General features: G+C 40.7%; 1 protein-coding gene across 2 annotated transcripts in view; it reads right to left on the bottom strand.

Moving 5' to 3' along the window:
• Positions 1 to 6,027, bottom strand: part of LOC110837195 (uncharacterized) — a 76,268-nt gene extending 70,241 nt beyond the window's left edge. The window contains exon 1 of one of the 2 annotated variants that reach the window (XM_022079072.2): positions 5,891 to 6,027. Coding sequence is in view for 1 of the 2 variants with exons in the window: in XM_022079070.2 (XP_021934762.1) it covers positions 5,895 to 5,908 (14 nt within the window). In the remaining variant the exon portion in view is untranslated. The remainder of the gene's footprint in view (positions 1 to 5,890) is intronic. The other variant, XM_022079070.2, reaches the window with a different exon arrangement.
• Positions 6,028 to 19,289: the final 13,262 nt, after the last annotated feature.

The raw sequence follows: 19,289 nt of genomic DNA, 5'->3' as shown, positions 1-19,289 counted from the left end.
GAATCTCAGGTCGGAATGGAACAAGATGTCGGAGCTGTGCGTTGTTCCCTGCTCGCCGATGAACTACCAGATTCAACCCTACGCTTACGGTCCCTACGGTTTCGGATTAGGTCAGAGTTATGCGGCCTCCGGACAGGCACCTCACCAACAACTACCTCCGTTCCAGTTCCCAGAGGCACACAGCGGCGCGCAAGGCTCAGCGAATGTGTACGGAGGAGCGCACACTTACGGAAGTATTTTGCATCCGTACGTTCAAGAACCCACGAACCACTTGGAGTACGGATTGGACATCCCGCAGAGGTTGCTGCACACGCCCCTCCTGATGAAGGCGCCTCAGCCGCCACAGCTGCCCCTCGGAGTGCCAGTCCCCTACGCGCATCCATACTTACACCACACCGAACAAAACATCGATCTGCACAAATCGACGTACTTCTAAGCCTAGTGAGACACGTGCCATGTGTCGGGAAACGCTTTAACACGTGAATAACGCTTAGACAATGACACTACTGCTGTTTCTGTGAACTGCATTTCATTGGAACAGACGTTACGTTGACTGCAATTGATATTTAGATACCTGAGACTGTTTTAAAAATAAAATACTCTGTTTTTTAGCCAATACAGTGCGCACTTTTCCTCTAAAAATTGACTATGCCTTATTTATATCCATACATAGAAATTGCAAGTAAAAATCCACTGAATTCACTATAACAACTTTTAATATATCCATACTTGTTTCGTTAATTTATAAAATATTCAAAATACTCTTAGCAGTTGATGTGTGGAAAGATTTTGAAATTTGGGGTACGCTTTGTATGTGGGGGCGCTTAAAGATGCTGTCTGGGTAACAGCAGAAGCCAACTCCGAGTGACGTAACATTCATAAACTGCATGTCTCACTTCGCGGTGTGCGGTGAAAATCAGTCGAACTGTGGACTATGTCAGTGGTATTCAACCTTTTTTGTTCACGTACCCCCAGATATAATTTCTCTTCAACTTTGTACCCCCAAAGTTGTTGGTGTGTAATTCAAGTTATACATAGTATATAATCTACATCTAAAATAAATTAAATAAATTACATTACTGATAATTCAGTGTTTATCATAAAATAATATATATATTTTTTAAATTTCACGTACCCCTTAAGATATCTTCGCGTACCCCAGGTTGAATACCACTGATCTAGAAGACAGGGCGATCAGTGAAAGTGGTTGGGGGGGGGGGGGGGCAGTATGTAAGGAAGCATGTATTATCCACACTAAAAACATTATTTCCCAGCGGCAATGTCTCAGTTCCTGAGTCGGCAATCAATGTCTTTGGTTCGCATTGTATATGCGTTTGTTTCAATTTAACCCGCAAGGTGGTGACGTAGGCAAGACGCACAGTTTGGTCCTGACGTCTGCATATGTCCGACCTATCAAACCGTCCTTGATTTAATTACTCTGATAATATTTGGAGAAGCCAACAAATTATAAATATTTACCTCCTGCTACTTCACATGTTTCATATACAAATCTTGTTCCCTTGTCTGACACCCCCCAGTCTGTGTTTTCCTTCTTCTTCCCTTGCACAACCATACAAAACAGGAGATAAAATAACAGATTTATACATCTTAATCTTTACGTTCTTACATATCAGGCGGGATTCTTAATTGTTTGGTAGAAAGCTGCACCCCCGCGTGTTTGAATCCGATCAATGCCCGACTACTGAAACGTTCACAAGTCGACTGTACTCCAGCGTGTGTTTCGACCAGCGTAACATAATCAACGTCACTCTTCGACATATTTAAGAACTTGCGAGAATACGAGAGCATGATACAGCCACTTGCTTATCTGAAATACAGATACGTATTTTCTGTTTTCGTCTCATTAATTTTATCTTTCTTTCTCTGTCTTCCACTGATACCAACATCACAATGTCCATTCATTTGACTTGCACTTCTGTGCCCACTGCCCACTATAACCTGCTTCATTCTGTAAAAAACTTTAAAGCCTGCAGTGTTTTTACTCCTAGTGTCTAAGACCCTCTCTGGCTAAACTTTTGATGTTGTTCTTAATACCTTATCAAGGCCACATCACGCCCACAACATTATCCAATTTCTTAAAAGCTACGAAACTCTTTTCGATCTGTACCTGGCACTGAATTTTATCTTCCAAATCGTTCAGCGCCATACGACGTATTCATTTAGTCAAAGCCTCGTCCTAACTGTTCGAACCACCAGACACTGGCCAAATCCACTCAGAATAAATCCAAATGGATTTTTAAACGTTGCGATGCTTATGTTCTGACGCTTAGATTTGTTGACGTAACGCTAAAGCCATTAGCCTATCATAATTCTATTTGTTTTGTAAACTATCATCCATTGAAAGTTTTAAAAAGTCTCTCCCTGCTTTTGTATTGACACTTCAAAATAAAATGTCCGTGTTCCGTTTACAGAAGTGAATCATTTAAGGCATCTTGTGCTAAGAGCGTTCATGTTCTCCATGCCAGTCCCTACCCTCTTCATTTGTTTGTTTGTTCGACTGATCTGGAAATGAACCAATGCCTTCGCGGTGAGAAGCCGACGACCTATCCGCCTTAGCTACGGCCCAGGCGTGAGTCTGGTAATTGCATCGGATGGCTTAAGTAAATACAAAATATTTTTCCTGAGCTCCGAACAAGAGTTAGCAGTTTTCACGGTAAATAATGCACGCGTGTTTAATTTGCTTGTCGATTGTTTTGGACGTCCAGTTGGTTTCGAAGCGTCAGTAACATAATTATGCTTATGCAACTGCAAGCAAAGTATTGTTTTATACGTGTAAACTTCTTTGCAAATGCCGGACACATCAGAATTGTGAGGGCAACGCATCTAGCTGCCACACGAACAAAGACTCGTGTTCTACTGTTCAGTTGGTGCAATGTACTTTTGGAAGAACTTTGATCACGAGGCGTTGACAAGGCAAATCCATCTGGGTTTAGTAGTTGCTCTCGTTATAACAGCTGTGTCTAGTTGCCCAGCGATTCATCAGTCTGAAGCCGCAAGCCCTCAATCTGCTGGGTATCTCGGCCGACTGGACGCCTGGTACTTGGATCTTCCGCAGGGCAATTCTGATGCAAGATCGCGGAAAATAAGATGTGCTCCTGCCAAAGTTCTGCACACACCGCTGCATCCACACTACATCCGCCATGTCCACACCAGTCACGACGCACCACTGTTCTAACCTGCCACGGATTTTACTGAATAGCGGTATGTTCACTGTCAGTCCGTAACACGATCTTCTAACTTAAAATTCTGTATGCATTTTTTTCCAGACGTTCTCGATTTTCAGTCGTCGGAAAACATTTGTTACGTACCAGGCTTCTTCAAATATATTACCCGTATCCCACCTAAGCCCGACTTCCTTTTAATCCAGCCCGAATGTAACCCGATCTATTTACAATCTGCCCTGACTATCGCATGATCAATACATGTATATTTTAATGCCAAATGCTTGTAATCCTTAAATAAACTATTTAACTTCGACCCAGGAACATGTGGGTTTATTTCGACGTTTGAGGAACTGTGCAAAGTTGTCGGACACAGGATTTGTAAGGTGTTGTGTCGAAGCGTTGATGGGAGGAGGCAGCTAGTGGAATCCCTGAGGAAATCAAGTCGACGGGATTTGTTTCCGGAGCTCGACTGTGTCACGAGCACAAGATAACAGCTTTCTGCGTAAAAGCACTGGCCCGAGAAATATTATACTTTTCATTTGATCGCTCTAATCTGAAACAGGCCCGATCCCAGACTTCTACTCCCAACTGACCAAAGATTTCCCGTTACTCTACGCTTTCTTGGTTCTGGACAAGCATTTGAAGATCTGAAATTCGCAACTGCAAAGGCAAACACTGGTGAACTACGACATACATGAAAATAATTCAATCATGAACTCCAAACTTCCTGGAGTCCGCCATTACGGCAGAATTAGAACTGAAAAGCTAGTGCGTAATATTCACACTAGAAGGAACGAAAAAAAGTTGATGCAAGTCTATTTGCGCTGTGTTGCAAACTAGCTCAATTTCACTCCAATCATTACGCAAACATTCAGTAACTGCGCAAACCCGATATTACGCAATTAATATTCCACGTGAAGGGGCTCTTTAACTGCTGTATAACTACGACATAGGGATCCCTGTCTGCTCAAGAACACACAACAGTCACGTTTAGAAATCTAAAATTATTTCAGTCTTCTAATGGGAGAACTGCGAAGTCTGTATTAGGTGTCAGAAAGGAAATTACTTTAAATATTATAAAAATTTACAACGATCAATCACCGTTGAATTAAAATAATGCAGTTTAATAAAATACCAGGGGTAGGAAAGGAGTCTGCATAGTAATTTAATCGATAAGTTTATTTTCATCTTCTCACTGAAAGTCGGAGATAAAACTGCAGAGAGACGGAACTGTCTTCTCTGAACCCCAATATAATAATCAGATGTTTATATCAGTAACATTTTCCGCAAGTTATTTAACATTTCAGACAAAACACGTAATCAAAACAATATTAACCCTTCTAAGCGGTAATTTAAATTCCGCGCTGCTTGGCGAGGAGTGGTGGCCATTTAAATTTTGCTCTAAAACACTTTATTTATCATAACGTTTGAACTATATAACATATAATGATCAATTCTTTACTGAAACCCTCTTAAAAGATGGTTTTATAATTTCAGCGTATAATATGAACATCCTGTGTGTGAGGAATGCTAATAGTCGATTAGACGTTGAGTGTTGTATATAAATTATTGAAACGTCAACACTACCCAAATACATAGATTTTATCTTTTTCTAGCGGTTCCTGCACATGACGCAATGTCTTTGAGGCATTGAATTTCTTTCCTGTGTCAATAATACGCCGGAGTAAATATGTCTGCGCCAGCTGATATTCTGACAGCGAACTGAAGGCCACATATATGCGTCATACTTAGCAGTTATAACCGTCTCTTTCTAAGAACTCTTCTGATTATAGACTTCTGAGTATAGGGGTGCTAAAATTGTTGATATTGGAAGACACAGATAAACATAATGGTATATCTATATATATATTATGGAGCCCCTTGACCGTTTCAGATAATTTTTTTTCCTCTCTCCTTCGCTGGAGCAGTTATCGTGTCATATGAGACTGAGAGAATGAGTGTTTAGTGGAAGATTGTGTAACCTCTTACGTCACGCATTTATTCGCAGACTAGCCTTTAGAGAACGAAGAATGCGACGTTGCCAATACATGATCAGAAAGAGCATTTCTTCCACACCAGATCAACTACAAACATCATATATCAGTCGTTATTATTTCCATAATTATGGGCTTTTGAAATTAGGCTTAACAGCAGACCGGGAATTTAAATGCCAGGACGTACCGATACGTCGCCCACCCGAGAAGGGTTAAAGATAAAAAATTTCGATAACAGGTTCGTTTCGATAATTTTAAAAGGAAATTCGCCTTTTGTGTTGATACATGTTATAAAAAGTTCCTTTCGAGCCACCATCTTTTTATGAAGCATCCTGTGATGATATAATCCCGACTTAATCGAGATAGTATATTTCCGAAATTTGGGCGTGGACCTCAAAGTCTACACGGTGTTACAACTCAGAAGAACGACGTTTTGTGTTGATACTTAATACATTTCGCCTGTGTCAGGGTAAAGGGACGGACGTCCAAAAATTTTAACCAAATTATGAACACTTATTTCATGCAAACTTTTGGAGGAATCAGCACATGTGGTTCTTTCAGAGAGCAGGGATTTTTCTTCCCGAGGCTCTAGGACACAGACTCCTTTATCCTGACAACACATAATTCTCCACCATCGTTTACAAATTTCACGTAGAGGGTTCAGTCCGTTCGAGATTCCTATTTAAATACAAATAAGAACAATGCACTTACTCACAAACAAACGAACATCGCAAGTTCCGGTCTGCAGAGTCTGACGTCAACTCTTCCTGCCCCTGTCGTTATTATGCACTGCAGCACAGATCGTCGTGAAACAATGAACACATTTCGCAACTTCCGGAACACCTTAGAACATTAAGTAGAAGGCAATGTTGTGCCTACGCCCACTAAGTACCGCGTACCTCGTAGCCTCAGGAACCCCGTCTCGGATCTGCGTGGTGGTCAGACCGGGCGAAGGCACAAAGCCAAACAATTTCCTGTCCACGCCTGGAATCAAACTCGGTCGTCCGGCCAGTAGTGCCAACTGTCAACTAAGAGGAAGACGGTTATTACGTCATCCGTAGTTTCTGCGTAGTGGCGTCTACATATCAGAAAACTCGCGTGTAGTTTAATTCTGTAATTATTTGCCTTCGTTTCTTTTACCAAGATAAATAACGCTCATGTATCACTGGTTGCCTCGTCTTGAATCTGTAATTCTCAGATAGCGACTTCCGGAGCAGGAAATGGCGATGAGACTGGAATCGGACAGAATTACTTACCTTCAGACCACATAACAAACACACGTCGTCACAACTCAGAAAACATCAATAGATGAATATATTTGATTCTTCGGTTTTTACGACGACGACCTTCCAACTGCATAATATGACGCATTTCAGAAGCGCTCAGGGTAGCAGGCCCACCTGTAAGATGCTTTGTACACTGACGACCATGAAAGTGAGGGAAGTCACGTGCGCAGGTCAGCCAACTCTTTCATTTAGCTGCTGTGTTCCAAATGCGTGGCCGCGCGGTCTGAGGCGTGGGCCTTGTGCCCCTGGGACCGTGGGTTCGAATCCCACTCAAGCCATGGATGTTTGTACGCGTTTTTCTCTGTCGTGCTCTCCTGTAAATAGGCACAGGCCTTGCGACGGGCCGATCCCCCATCCAAGGAGTCCTACCAAAATGTCTATAGATCAAGCCAACGAACAAGTTGGAACCCGCAGTCCTCAGGCATCAGTAATCTTCAGTTCATTTATTACTACAATGTCAATTACAGCGCATGCGTGCAGTAGACTGTAAAGAATTTCATTTGCTTGCATTTTGTTTCATATTTGCTTTGCGAAACTTTCTCCAAATGAAAGTTACAAATCGTAAACGAAAACTTCAGATATTCTTACGCTAACAGGATTGTTGTATAGGCTGAAGGCCTTAACTCGTCGAGACTGGGGGCTCATCTTACTGATGGGAGGATGCTCGCATCAGGAAATTTGTCCTCTAACAAGGGACTGGCCAGTGACTCGGGCATTTTATAGGCTAATTCGTACTTCATACTGGGCTTTAAAAATGTCAGGGTTTTATTCAAAAGGGGGTCAAAATAACCCCCCTCCCCAAAGTCGCGAAGTCAAAGTGATCTCATCCCTCTGGGTTCAAATCCCAGACATCCATCCAACTAAAGTTCCTTTCGCAAACGATAAATTGCCTGATCACCTCACACAAATAGCAACACGCCTTAGTTTGAACATGCCAGGCCTTCAGCAAAGACAAACCCCCCGTTAACGTAAGCGTAACCCAAATTTTTGTTTATAAGGCAATGTTTGTCATTTCCAGCAATGCGTTTCGTACACAAGAATGGTGTAACCTACCAAGAGCCGACGTCTTGCCCTTTCGAAAGAATAAACCCTTAGCTTTCTGTTACGTGGTTACATTCTGTTGGCCCCTTCGAACGTCAGAATTCCTGATCCTGAGTTCTGTTTAGTTTAGAAACATAAAATGTTGTATCGGTTACCTCTCCAGTGGCCCTTAATTACAATGCGAACGAAGTTTGACAAAGGCAGTGAATTAGCCAATTGCGATTTCAGCGATGGGAACAAAAGTTTCTGAAGACCTTTGAACTTACATTTGAGACTTTCTGATATTTTGGAGTCTGCATTAGCGACATGTGTTTGATCGGGAGGGTGACTGTTCGTGAAACCGAGAGGAGACAACACAGCACAAGAAATAATACGTCAGGGTTCTCTTGCCGCTCAGTTGGCAGGCTGCAGCTGACATAACACAGTGAGGGCCAATGCTGGCTGAAGAACGTCACATTCTTCTCACGAAAATAAACATATTAACAGTAATGTATGGCCGTATGTTCATGTGACGTCAAACGATCACATCCTAGAAGATCAAAAAACTTTGAAGATCCTGCAAAGACAAAAAAAAATTCGTGATTGTACATCGCCGATTTATCGATTAGTTGGCTCCATTCATTTCGACGTCGACTGGAATTTCACGAAAAATAAAAATATAATCTTATTCTAAGAATTACCTCAGGACGACCTAAAGACAAATGTTTATGTTTGTGAGGCGGCGGGAGAAGTGTCTTCGGGGAGACGTGGCAGAGACGCCATTTGCCTATATAAAACCCCCGAGCGTCGCGAAGTCATCACTGCATTGTACGGACGACGCGAGACAATGGAGAAGATTCAAGTGTTCACGAGATGTCTGGCGCTCGTGATCCTCTGCATTCTGGCTGCTGGGGCTTTCCAGCACCGCTCAGATGAGAAACAGTGGCGGGACAAGACAGACGTAAGGACCATTGTCCCTGCAGCTCCAAAGAGAATAAAATCATTTGTAGGGTGGAAGGGCCACTGGAAACCACAGCGCTGTCCTCCGGGCATGAAGAAGGATGGACTAGGAATATGTAGGATCGTCTGGGAGTAAAGTGAGGTAAGTGACACAGATTTCCATGTCACTGTGTTGTAAGTTGATTAGCCTAGTCTAGTACGAATCACATTCCACGAAACTTATCAACGCAGGAGACGATACGTTACGTTCTGAGATAAACAAAGTTATTTGCTTTAAATGGAATAAGGAGGACATGCCAAAGCAGTGGAAGGAATCTATTATTGTACCAATTCATAAGAAGAGCGTCGAGATTGATTGTAATAATTGTCGATAAATCTCCCTCTTATCATCTGCCTATAAAATTGTATTCATCATTCTTCTGGGGGGCTAGCCCCATATGCCAACGAAATTATTGGGCATCATCACTGTGAGTTGGGTAGTGACAGATCTACAACTGATGAAATTTTCTACATTCGCCACACACTATATAAAAAGTGGGAGTACAATGGGACAGTATATCAAATATTTATAGACTTTAAGAAAGTCTATGACCCATTCAAAATAGAAGCTATTGGCAATATTTTGCTTAAATTTGGTGTAACTAACAAGCTTAGTCAGGATAATTTAAACGTGTTTAGGTGAGACCTCTAGCAAAATTCGTGTAGGTGAACATTTGTCCGATATATTTCTTATTCAAAATGGTCTGAAACAGGGAGATGCTTTATCACCGCTGCTTTTCAATTTTGCCTTAGAATATGCAATCAGGAACGTCCAAAAAAATCAGGGAGGTTTGAAGTTGAATGGGACACATCAGTTTTTGGTCTGTGCTGGTGATATTAATCTTCTGGGCAATAATATAAATACTATAAAAGCGAACACAGAAACACTCTTAAGGCAATGTCCTAGGTAAGCGATAAGAAGCGAGCTGGATAAGCAGCATGGGGTGTCATATGACATAAGGGAATCGCTTGTTGTGTCCTGCGTGAGAGAAACACACGGCCTTCCTGCGCATGCAACTTCAGTGTACTGCACGGTCAGAGCTTATCTGCGCATGCGCCTAACTGGCCAGCGCAGCGACCTGCGCGAAAATATCAAAATATTTGATCTCGGAATCCGGCCGCTCTACTCTCTTGACTGATTCGCTGTAACCTAGGACAGCGCCATACAAACAGCCAGTTTGATATTTCCGCTTCACCCACGCAAATCGCACCGCTCGCACTTAATCGCTCACGGAGGACACCGGGTAAGGGCTACTAGTACTAGGTATGTTGGTCTAGAAATACGTAAATGCAGGACAAAGAAAGTGTGTGATCAAGTCTCGGCATCTGAATTCTGGAAGACCTAGACACAGGTGGAGGTTAGAGTTATGATGGACCTCAGGGAGATAAGAATCGATGGAGCAAACTGGATGCAGCTAGCCCAGGATAGAATCCGGTGGCGGGCTTTTGTGAACACGGTGATGAACTTTCGGATTCCTTTAAGGAAGTAGGCTACTCTTTGACAAGGCGAGTAACAATCGAGTTTCCAAAGAATTTCCTTCACCATGGATTGAGGGAGTGGGTGCAAGATGGAGGACTAATTTGGAATTTATGTAAGAAATTTTCCCATTATCAGGAATATATTACCATTAGGAAAGTTATTAATCTTAACAGCAGGAAGATGGCTGACTTTTGGATTGTAGCGCCATGTAGTCCGGTAGAAGTTCACCAGTATTTCAGAGGTCCTTGCTGCCTCCATCATCAGGGCGGTTATGACGATTGAAGTTGGTCTTGCCAACCGCGGTGTTTTTCAGGAACATATTCCCGTGGTTGATTACAGATTGGTTTGTGTTTTGAAGCAGGACACTTGGCTTAGATAAAGTCTTGAAGTAAATACCACAAACCCGCACATTAATACGGATGTAGCTTCCTTCTTTGGTTAGTTTCCTGTAATGCGACGACATCCTTTTAAGAAACTGCACATTCGCAGTTGTGAATTATAAATAACTGAGGTAAGATGTTTTCAAGTCGTTCTGCAAAAAGTGCTGTTCTAGCTCTCACGATTATACTCGGTTGCTTGCTTATTCCAGCGAATTCAAGAAGTTTCGGGTTATCTCGGTACAGAAATACGAATTATGCTAGTAATGAAATTTCAGAAAATAATCATGGTTCCTTGAATAAACTTTCCAAATCTGACGTTGAGCAGACAGACCGAAACCACGAAGCACAACACATTCAGAGCGTTTATCGCATAAATTTCATCGACGTGATTTATCACGCTGGCCTCGAAGAGCTTCAGGTACCTGAAAAGTTTGAAGTGAACGACATTTCGACAGACGATCTGACAACCAAAAAGCCGCCGGTAAACATAAGTGTGGACAGGATCATAAATACTCCGAGACGCAAATGTCCAGGTGGTCAGAAGTTGGACACCTTCGGTACGTGCCAGACAGTGTGGAAGAGTTGAGTACAACTTGCAGGTAAAATGAATGCATGTACGAACTTTGCTAACTTGTTCTCCAGTGTGTGATAGATCTGGACCAAATTTCATTTTGTTTTAATGTGCAGCAGGGCGAAAAATGTACTTCAACTGTCAACGTGTCTTATAAAGTAGTTAAGTTTTTACATTTATAATGTTGTCATAACTGTAATAAAACTACATTTGTGTTGTGTAACTAACTCACTGTTAAAGTCGATGATTATACGACTGATCGAAAGAAATCGATTCTCAGCTTAATCGTATTCTACGCGTTGGGCGTGAGATGAAACCGGAAGTATTATTCAGTCGAGAGCAGCATCAGATATCTCACTGATGACTGGCTTTATTAAAAACATCGAGAAAATGTGAATTGCCTGTCACAGCTGTTGTTCATGGGTGTTTGAAGCTCTGACACTGGGATCTCGGGCTTGAATCCCACTCAAGGCCTGGGTCTTTCTGTGCTGTATTGCTCTGTGTAAGTAGAGACCTCGCGATGGACCGAAACCCCGTCCATGTGTCCGAAAAACGGTTTCGAAACCTCACGAAGAGACACCGAAGGTTCGCCAAGAACTGTAGAGCCTCGTGGAAATGGGAAGGACGTGTGAACCAGATCGGAAGAGTAGACCAAACTTAGTAGCAATTCTAATCAAGTACTGTGGAGTTTCAATAAACTTTCTACATGTATAATTCTGAGGCCCGAAAATCCGTAAAAATCGAATTTGGCCCAACTCTGTACGTGCGTGCTACGTGTCTTGGCTGTCAGGGTTCATAAAGAGCAGGTCTGATGTGAGCCACTCTAAAGTTTGGAGATAAATGCCATTTGCCTGAGTCTCTACAGACAAATCCCGAAATAGTACATTAATTTGGTCACGACCGCTTCCTTCCGATTCATTATTAACAAATTATCACACCACTAGGAGCTGCATAATCCGAGCTATTGAAAGCATCGTTAAATAAGCCACGAAAACTCATCTACCACATATCCACATGTGTAGCCATTGTGAACACATTTAATGTCCGATTTCAAAACTAATTCTTATAAATATGACTGTCTTCTGGGTTGATGAGTCGTGTAGTCTGGTAGAAGTTAGCCGACATTTCAGAGATGTTTTCTGCCTCCATCATCAGGGCGATAAAATTTCACTAATTATTATAAAGGAGACATGTGTGCATACATATTTAATTTTTGTGTTCTCCATAAGAGAGTGCACAGTCTGTTCTGTCGCCAACACAAATGCATTACTACTATATTATACGTACTTTTGCCTAGGAGAGTGTTCGCAACCTATGGCACACCGATACTACGAATTTTTATTAGAAATCGTTTCATTATTCTAACGTCATCGTTACAATTAAAAAACCGCGTTCATCATAGTTAGTTTTATTAATAATCGTTTTGTTTTGTTTTCACATGCCTGCAGATACCTACTTATGGTCATTTATATAGTTTCTTACCCCCTTTTCGCGAGGCGAAATTTTGTCGTGTGCCGTCATATGTCTTGATGAGTCTGAGTGTTCCGTGGCTGCAAAAAGGTTGCGGAACTCTAGTCCAGGTGTTGCGACTCGCGGCCCTCAGCTGCTAATTACTAATTCTTCATTAGGTTTCATCACGCCGACAGGCACTTCTGGAAATACAAGTTATTGTCTGCTGTTTAAAGATTTCTGACGAAGGTGCGTCATCAAATGACGTACGAGGTGCGATCGGAAAGTTTCAAGACTGTGTCAATAGCGGGCGAACTGGATGTAGTACGAGCTTCTGCCTTTAGGGGGTGCGGCCTACATTCATAGTGAATCAGTGTGCCAGCCGGCATCATCGAATTAGCATTTGTTTCTTAGTTACGGGCGTTTTGGTAGTGCATTACACCGACCCTCCTGCGATTTCGGAATGGCGTGTGCATCAAATTTTGCCAAAGACTCGCCAAAACGGCTACGGAAACGTATGAAATGCTAAAGCAAGCATTTGGGGAGTCCGCAATGGGTCGTGCACAAACTTTTGTGTGGAATTCACGTTTTAAAAATGGCCGAACCTCTGTCGATGATGACGAGCGTTCTGGACGACCATCTTCGAGCACAACGCCCGAAAATGTTACGAAGATTCGGCAGGCCATTCACGAAGATCGACGTCGTACCATCAACGACTTGTGCGACATTGTTGGGATAGGCTATGGGACCTGTCAGCTGATTCTAAAGGAAGAACTCCGCATGCGACGCATCCTGTCTGAGGACCAGAAGCAGAATCGACTTCTCGTTTGTCAGGAGCTCAGAGATCTTGCAAGAACCGACCCCAACTTCCTTTCTAAGCTCCGTGTGACTTCTTCCTCTTCCCAAAGATGAAAATTCAGCTAAAGGGAAGGAGATTTGAGACGATAGAAGAGATTCAGGCAGAATCGCAGATGGTGCTTGACAGGCTGACAAAGAAAGATTTCCAGGGATGCTTCCAGGCTTGGCAGCGGCGCTGGGATCGTTGTGTTCACTCCCAGGGGAACTACTTCGAGGGTGATGGATGAATTTAATACCTGAGTTAGGTGTACGCGTTTTTATAGGCGCAGTCTTGAAACTTTCTGATCGCACCTCGTACGAAGCTGTAAATTAGCATGTACGGCCACAAAACATCAGTAATGATCTTGTTATAATCCATGAAACAAATGAATCAACAGCTGTTCGTATAAGGTTGGCACGACTTTAAAACCAATGAAAGTAAAAGTCACCAGATGGAAAAGTATGACAAAAGACTGATAAACAGAATCACTTTATAACTTTCTAACCTTAATACTAATGACGGGAATCCAAATAAGAAAACTGTGGAGACACTGTTCACTGACCTGGCCGTATGAGCAAATTCCTGCAAAATAATTTTAAGACTCTGTTTCCCTGTGACGTATAACGCGTGCTCCGTGTTCCTGATGCCCACGTGAGATACGAAATGTGTGTCTGTCGTGTCGTGAGCATCTGTGACGCATGGCGGGTAAGCTTAGTTTACGAAAAGGCTCTGACGTTAAATCAGTTCCCAATTAACCTGAATTCTTCGGATAGTAGACCGTCAGTGACACGGCCGTGCCCAGACCTGTTCTACCAGAAGATGGACGACCATTTTCAGCCGATTTGTCGGTGAGAGAGTCGATGAAACTATGAGGGTACAAGGCCTCGTATTAACTCTTTCCGATGAACGTAACTAATCACAGATGCAGAGTCAGCTTTCGAAAATCAGTGTTCTCTTTTTATTTTAGCCGATAGATGAAGAAAAATGTCCAAGAATTCATCTCGAAAGGACTGCAGTTCCAACATGCTGTGTCATGTTGATCAAAAATATTAAATCAGTTGTTCAGCGATCGGGGAACCCCCGAAATTGGTCCATTACTTTTATTTTGTTTATGTACTGTCTGCAACGGAACTTTTCAAGTGTGGTCTACTCGAATCCATCTGCGAAATGGATTTAGACGCAGGAATGTTTCTTGTGAATATAGAAGCAAGGACAGCAGTGTGTGATTACATAATAAAATAAAAAAGCAGGTACGAAAGATTGGTAATATTTGTATTTAAAAAATGATGTACAAAGTGTCATGAAAATCGTATTTATTCCAATGATAATTACTATCGAACAACTGTATTTTGATTGTATGTTTATGTTATTCATTAATGTTACCTGCGTGTTTTAATTTCGCCAAGGAACAGAGCCCACGGTCCAGTTAAAACAATTTAAATATTGTCTGCAAACGTTGAGTGCATTTCGGTAACTTTTGAAAAACAGGAAATTTCTACTAACTGCACGGCGCAACAGCCCAGAAGACAGCCATCTTATTTCTTCTGTGGTTGAGACACCTAGTCGAAACTGGTAATGGATTTGCCATAATTAAAAAGGTTAAATAAATATGAAAATACTCGCACAGAATGATCGGTCAAAGTTGAATAAATTCTCTTTTGTGTTGAATAATACTACAGTCAGATGCAGCGTTATCTTTGCAAATCACATTGAGTAGAGTTTAAATTTTTTTTTGTAAGGTTACTTAAATGTAAAAAAAATCTTCGCAGTGACTGAAACCAGATTCTTGCCAGATGCACCAAGACAAAACCGAAATTGTGATTCCAGACTCCGCCAGACCCCATCATAGCCTTGTTTGAATTTCTTGCTACGACAATGGCCATCAGAGCTAATTTTCAATTTTCTCTGCATCACATAAATTGCACACTCGTACAGTCGAGTGAGACGGACATCGGTCATTACACTAGGAGTAGATAAATTACTGTAAATTAAAAAAATTATTCACAATTTTGAATTCTTTAATATTTTTTAGTAATGTGACTTTTGACATGTCAGGTCTACTACATTTCTAAGATGTAATAAAACATCTCCCTATATGCTAATAAAATATCTGATAATAATATTTATACTTTAAGCAGTGCAAAACCGAGTAGGCTCTCCTTCAAAATCACACTACCCTCTGGTTCAGAGGGTAAAAGAAACAGATGGTATCTGGCAGATCCTGTTTTCTAAATGACTTTTTGAATCAACATCGAAAAATGGAGACGCAATCAGACAGAATATACAAACACCCAAAATGTTACATATTATAACCAGGTGGATCCTGACACACACACAATGAAGTAGAAACTCACCACAGAAGAATATCAGAAGAATGACGGCTTCTGATCTGGTTGCAGATAAATTGACAGGGCCAATGTCAGAATTTCTTTGTGCCAAGTCAAAATCACCAGAACCAGATGAACTGGATTTGACTTTTCAAAAAATTAACCTGACAGAAACAAAGATAGCTTAAAGAAATAATGCTCAGTACCCCAAATTGTTGTCCTGATGGACAGGAGGTTCAGCTGCTTTGAAATTCATAATTCAAAAACTCTAATTACCAGTGAGGTTCTGGAGCCGCTCCAATGGCGTAATTCCTTTTCAAGGCAGCGTTCCACCTGCTCATTAATGGCAAATTCTCCCGGAAGTCCTACTGCTGCAAGAACCACACCATACCAGAATTCTGGTAATACATCACGGATACTTGCATTTTTTTTATTTTTATTTAAATCAATCATTTATAATTTGTGAAATGTTCGTGTCTTGTACTTTAATAAGCATGTACAATTATTTTAAGTAAATAATTCAAAGTAAAAGATAAACTGTTCCTGTATTTGTATAAATATTACTTTGAAGTGACAGCAATTTCTCTTCTGGTGAAATGCTTCTTTTAAAATTTGTATCAAATTTCCTGATGGACTGCCCAGTAAATTCCACAGACAATGAGAAGTGGCTTGAGTCAAATGTATAAAGTTGTGGAATCTGTTTTCATATTGCTGAATCTCCTATAAGAATAAAAGAATGACACTGTGATAACACTTTTGGTTGAGAGGATGCCCCCAAAGTTTCTGTAAAAAATTATTCTCATCACTCAGCACAACAGTATCTTCATCAGTTGATATCTCAACTGTGACTGGCTTTAATTTGCTTTGACTCACTTGCTTAATGTTCAAAGATGCTACATGCATTTTACTCGGTGTGGGTAATGCAGTCTCCTACATTATTTGCTCCTTGCCGGACAGATTCTTTAGTCATTTAATGGAAAGTTATTTATTTTTAACAGTACAATGGTACTCTTAACAACATCACTGGAATTGCTACGATTATAAGATACTGGCAGAGCATTTTAAAGCATCAAGCACCATACTATCAATAATAAGAATTTTGGAATATTCTTCCAGAGAAAGAATTGACATCTGCTGGCTCAGTACACAATGTTGATTTTGTGATTTTCTGGTTTTGGTTTGTCAGATATCGGGTGGAAATTCTAAGTGTAATCTCTTAGAACCCCCATCACACATCTGATGACGCAAAGCATGAATACCAGATTCGCACGTAAATATCATCTGTAGCAACTCAAGCCTTTCAAATACACACTGTGGCAGTATCAACTGAGCGCCAATACGACAGTGACAACTCAAAATCCACTTGAATTTACATCAGGATGTTCTAACATTTTAATCATAATTAACATTGTGTATTGGTAAGCCACGCAGTTTTAATCAAAGATGCTTCTATTTTGATTGGAGTTCAAAAGCAACCATTCTTAACTGTTTTTAACCTTTCATTAATTTTGTCACTTTTACATTCAACAAAGTGAAGTGGTCACAATTGAATTTATTACAAGATTTAAGGTAAATGATTTTGTACAGATGGATAACAGTGACGTTTCAGATAAACCTCACGGCACGATGCTCCTGTATAATCTTATACAGATATTCTGTTGTTGCAGGTCAGTTTGATGGCAGAAGTTGCTACTGGAAGAAGATCATGTACAAAATGCCACTTGCATGAAATTTCGTTTATCATATACTATACGGTACTTGAATAATTTGTGTGCATTTATAATACAACAAATGAGAATATGATAATACACCTTAAAGCTTGACATATCCTATATTTGTAACAAAAACATATATAATATCAAGAATAAAGTAACACTCATATTTTATATCACTGAAGTAACGTTTACAATAATAAACTCCATACATTAAAATGTGAAAGACATTTATTACTTATAAATAGACATAATAAATCAGGATGCAAGTACAAAATTGTTTCCTCTCTGTATGTCTTTATCTTTGGGATGTTTCTGATAATCATTGTACTTTTAAGAATTATGTTACATGGACACTGAAAACACTCATTACTCATCAGTGTCATGAAGAAAGTCATCAACCACACTTAAGGTTTTGTCATATATTAAGTTCAGCATTTATATGCTCACTGTGGGTGACGTGTGTCTGTGGAAGTCCTCAGTCAGAAGCTGGGCACATTGCCCATGGATTGCCTCATTTTGCAAAAGTTCAAAAGGTCTTGCTTCTGTTCTTTTGTGACAGGCGTCAAATTCTTGTAGTTTTGGAAAACTGGGCTCCCCAGCCTAGAGTGTAGTGTGTTCACACCAGCAGACAAGATAACCAGAGAGTTTACCTTTTCATATTTAAGGCATTAGACAGAAAACATCACTGCAGCCATATTATTCCCATTTTGGCTCTCGTATATATTTGAAAACAAATTTCTGTCATTTGAAGGGGTAAAGAGAAGATAACAGATTTTATACACCAAAAATTTTCAAAATATGCTATCAAAATAAAAAAATAAATATAAACTCTTAAATTACATGTAATGCACATACTAAGTTGCTGATGACTCTCCTTGGGATTTTATCTTCTCTCTCTTTCCAGCTATAATTTGCCTTGCTGTATGTCACAATGCTATTTTTCTATATTACATTGAATAAGTCTGTGGCACTTGTCAGTCAGGATATGTTTGTATGAAGAGAAGGAAATTTCACCACTCACAGATGTCTTCTTCTTCTTAAGTATTCAATCCTAAGATTGATTTGCAGTTCTCCATTCCAATCTCCTTTCTACCTTCCTTTTCATTTCTTGATAGCTCTGGCGGCCTACATCGCCAATGATTTGTTTTATGTACTGTAGTCGGGGTCTTCCTCTACTTCTCTTCCCTTCTACATTTCCTTTTATAATGGTTTTTAACAGCCCTTCGTGTTGTAAGGCGTGGCCAACCAGTTCATCTCTTCTTTTAGTCTACATTTTCCACAGGCTTCCGTTCTCACCTAACCTTCTGCATACTTCAGCATTGGTAACTTTATCCACACTTCTTATTTTCAGTATTTTCTATAACACCACATCTCAAAGGAGGCAAATCTTTTCTTTTCTTCAGTTCTGATATTATCCGAGGTCAATAGCCTTTTCTTCGTATTGAATGCATTTTTTGCCTGGTTAGTTCTGCAGCCTCCCTCTCTCTTGCTTCGCCCGTCCTTAGTGATCTTACTCCCCACCGACTTCCTCTATCATCTGATTGTTTACAGATATTCGTGCATGTGCGTCTCCATCCTTGTTGCAAGCCATAACTTTAGTTTTTCTTTTGTTTATATTCATATTATACTCCTTCCCCATAATCTCTTCCATCTTATTCAGAATATTTGTGAGGTCTTGTTCACTCTCTGCCAATATTGCGATGTCGTCTGCAAATCTGAGCATGTCTATCGTCTCTCCTTGTATCTTCACTCCTACAGTGATTTCATCTCTGACTTTATCAAGGGCATTCTGTATATAAGCATTAAATATTATGGGAGATAGCGCACATCCTTGCATCACCCCTTTGTTGACTTTTGCCTCTTCCTGTTGGTCCCCTTGTCTGATTACAGCCCGTTCATTCCCATACAATTCCCAAATCATTCTTCGATCTCTATAGTTAACTCCTGCTTTCCTCAGTATTTCAAACACCAACCCCCATTTAACATTGTCGAATGCTTTCTCAACATCAACATATGCAATAAAGGTTTCCTTATCCTTCTCTAGC

This window comes from Zootermopsis nevadensis, unplaced genomic scaffold, assembly GCF_977971745.1.
Source record: "Zootermopsis nevadensis isolate Lab colony 2312 unplaced genomic scaffold, Znev_1.0 Znev_ptg000011l, whole genome shotgun sequence".
NCBI lineage: Eukaryota > Metazoa > Arthropoda > Insecta > Blattodea > Termopsidae > Zootermopsis > Zootermopsis nevadensis.
The sequence above is the reverse complement of the archived record's forward strand: the minus strand, read 5'-3'. Positions and strand labels throughout refer to the sequence as shown.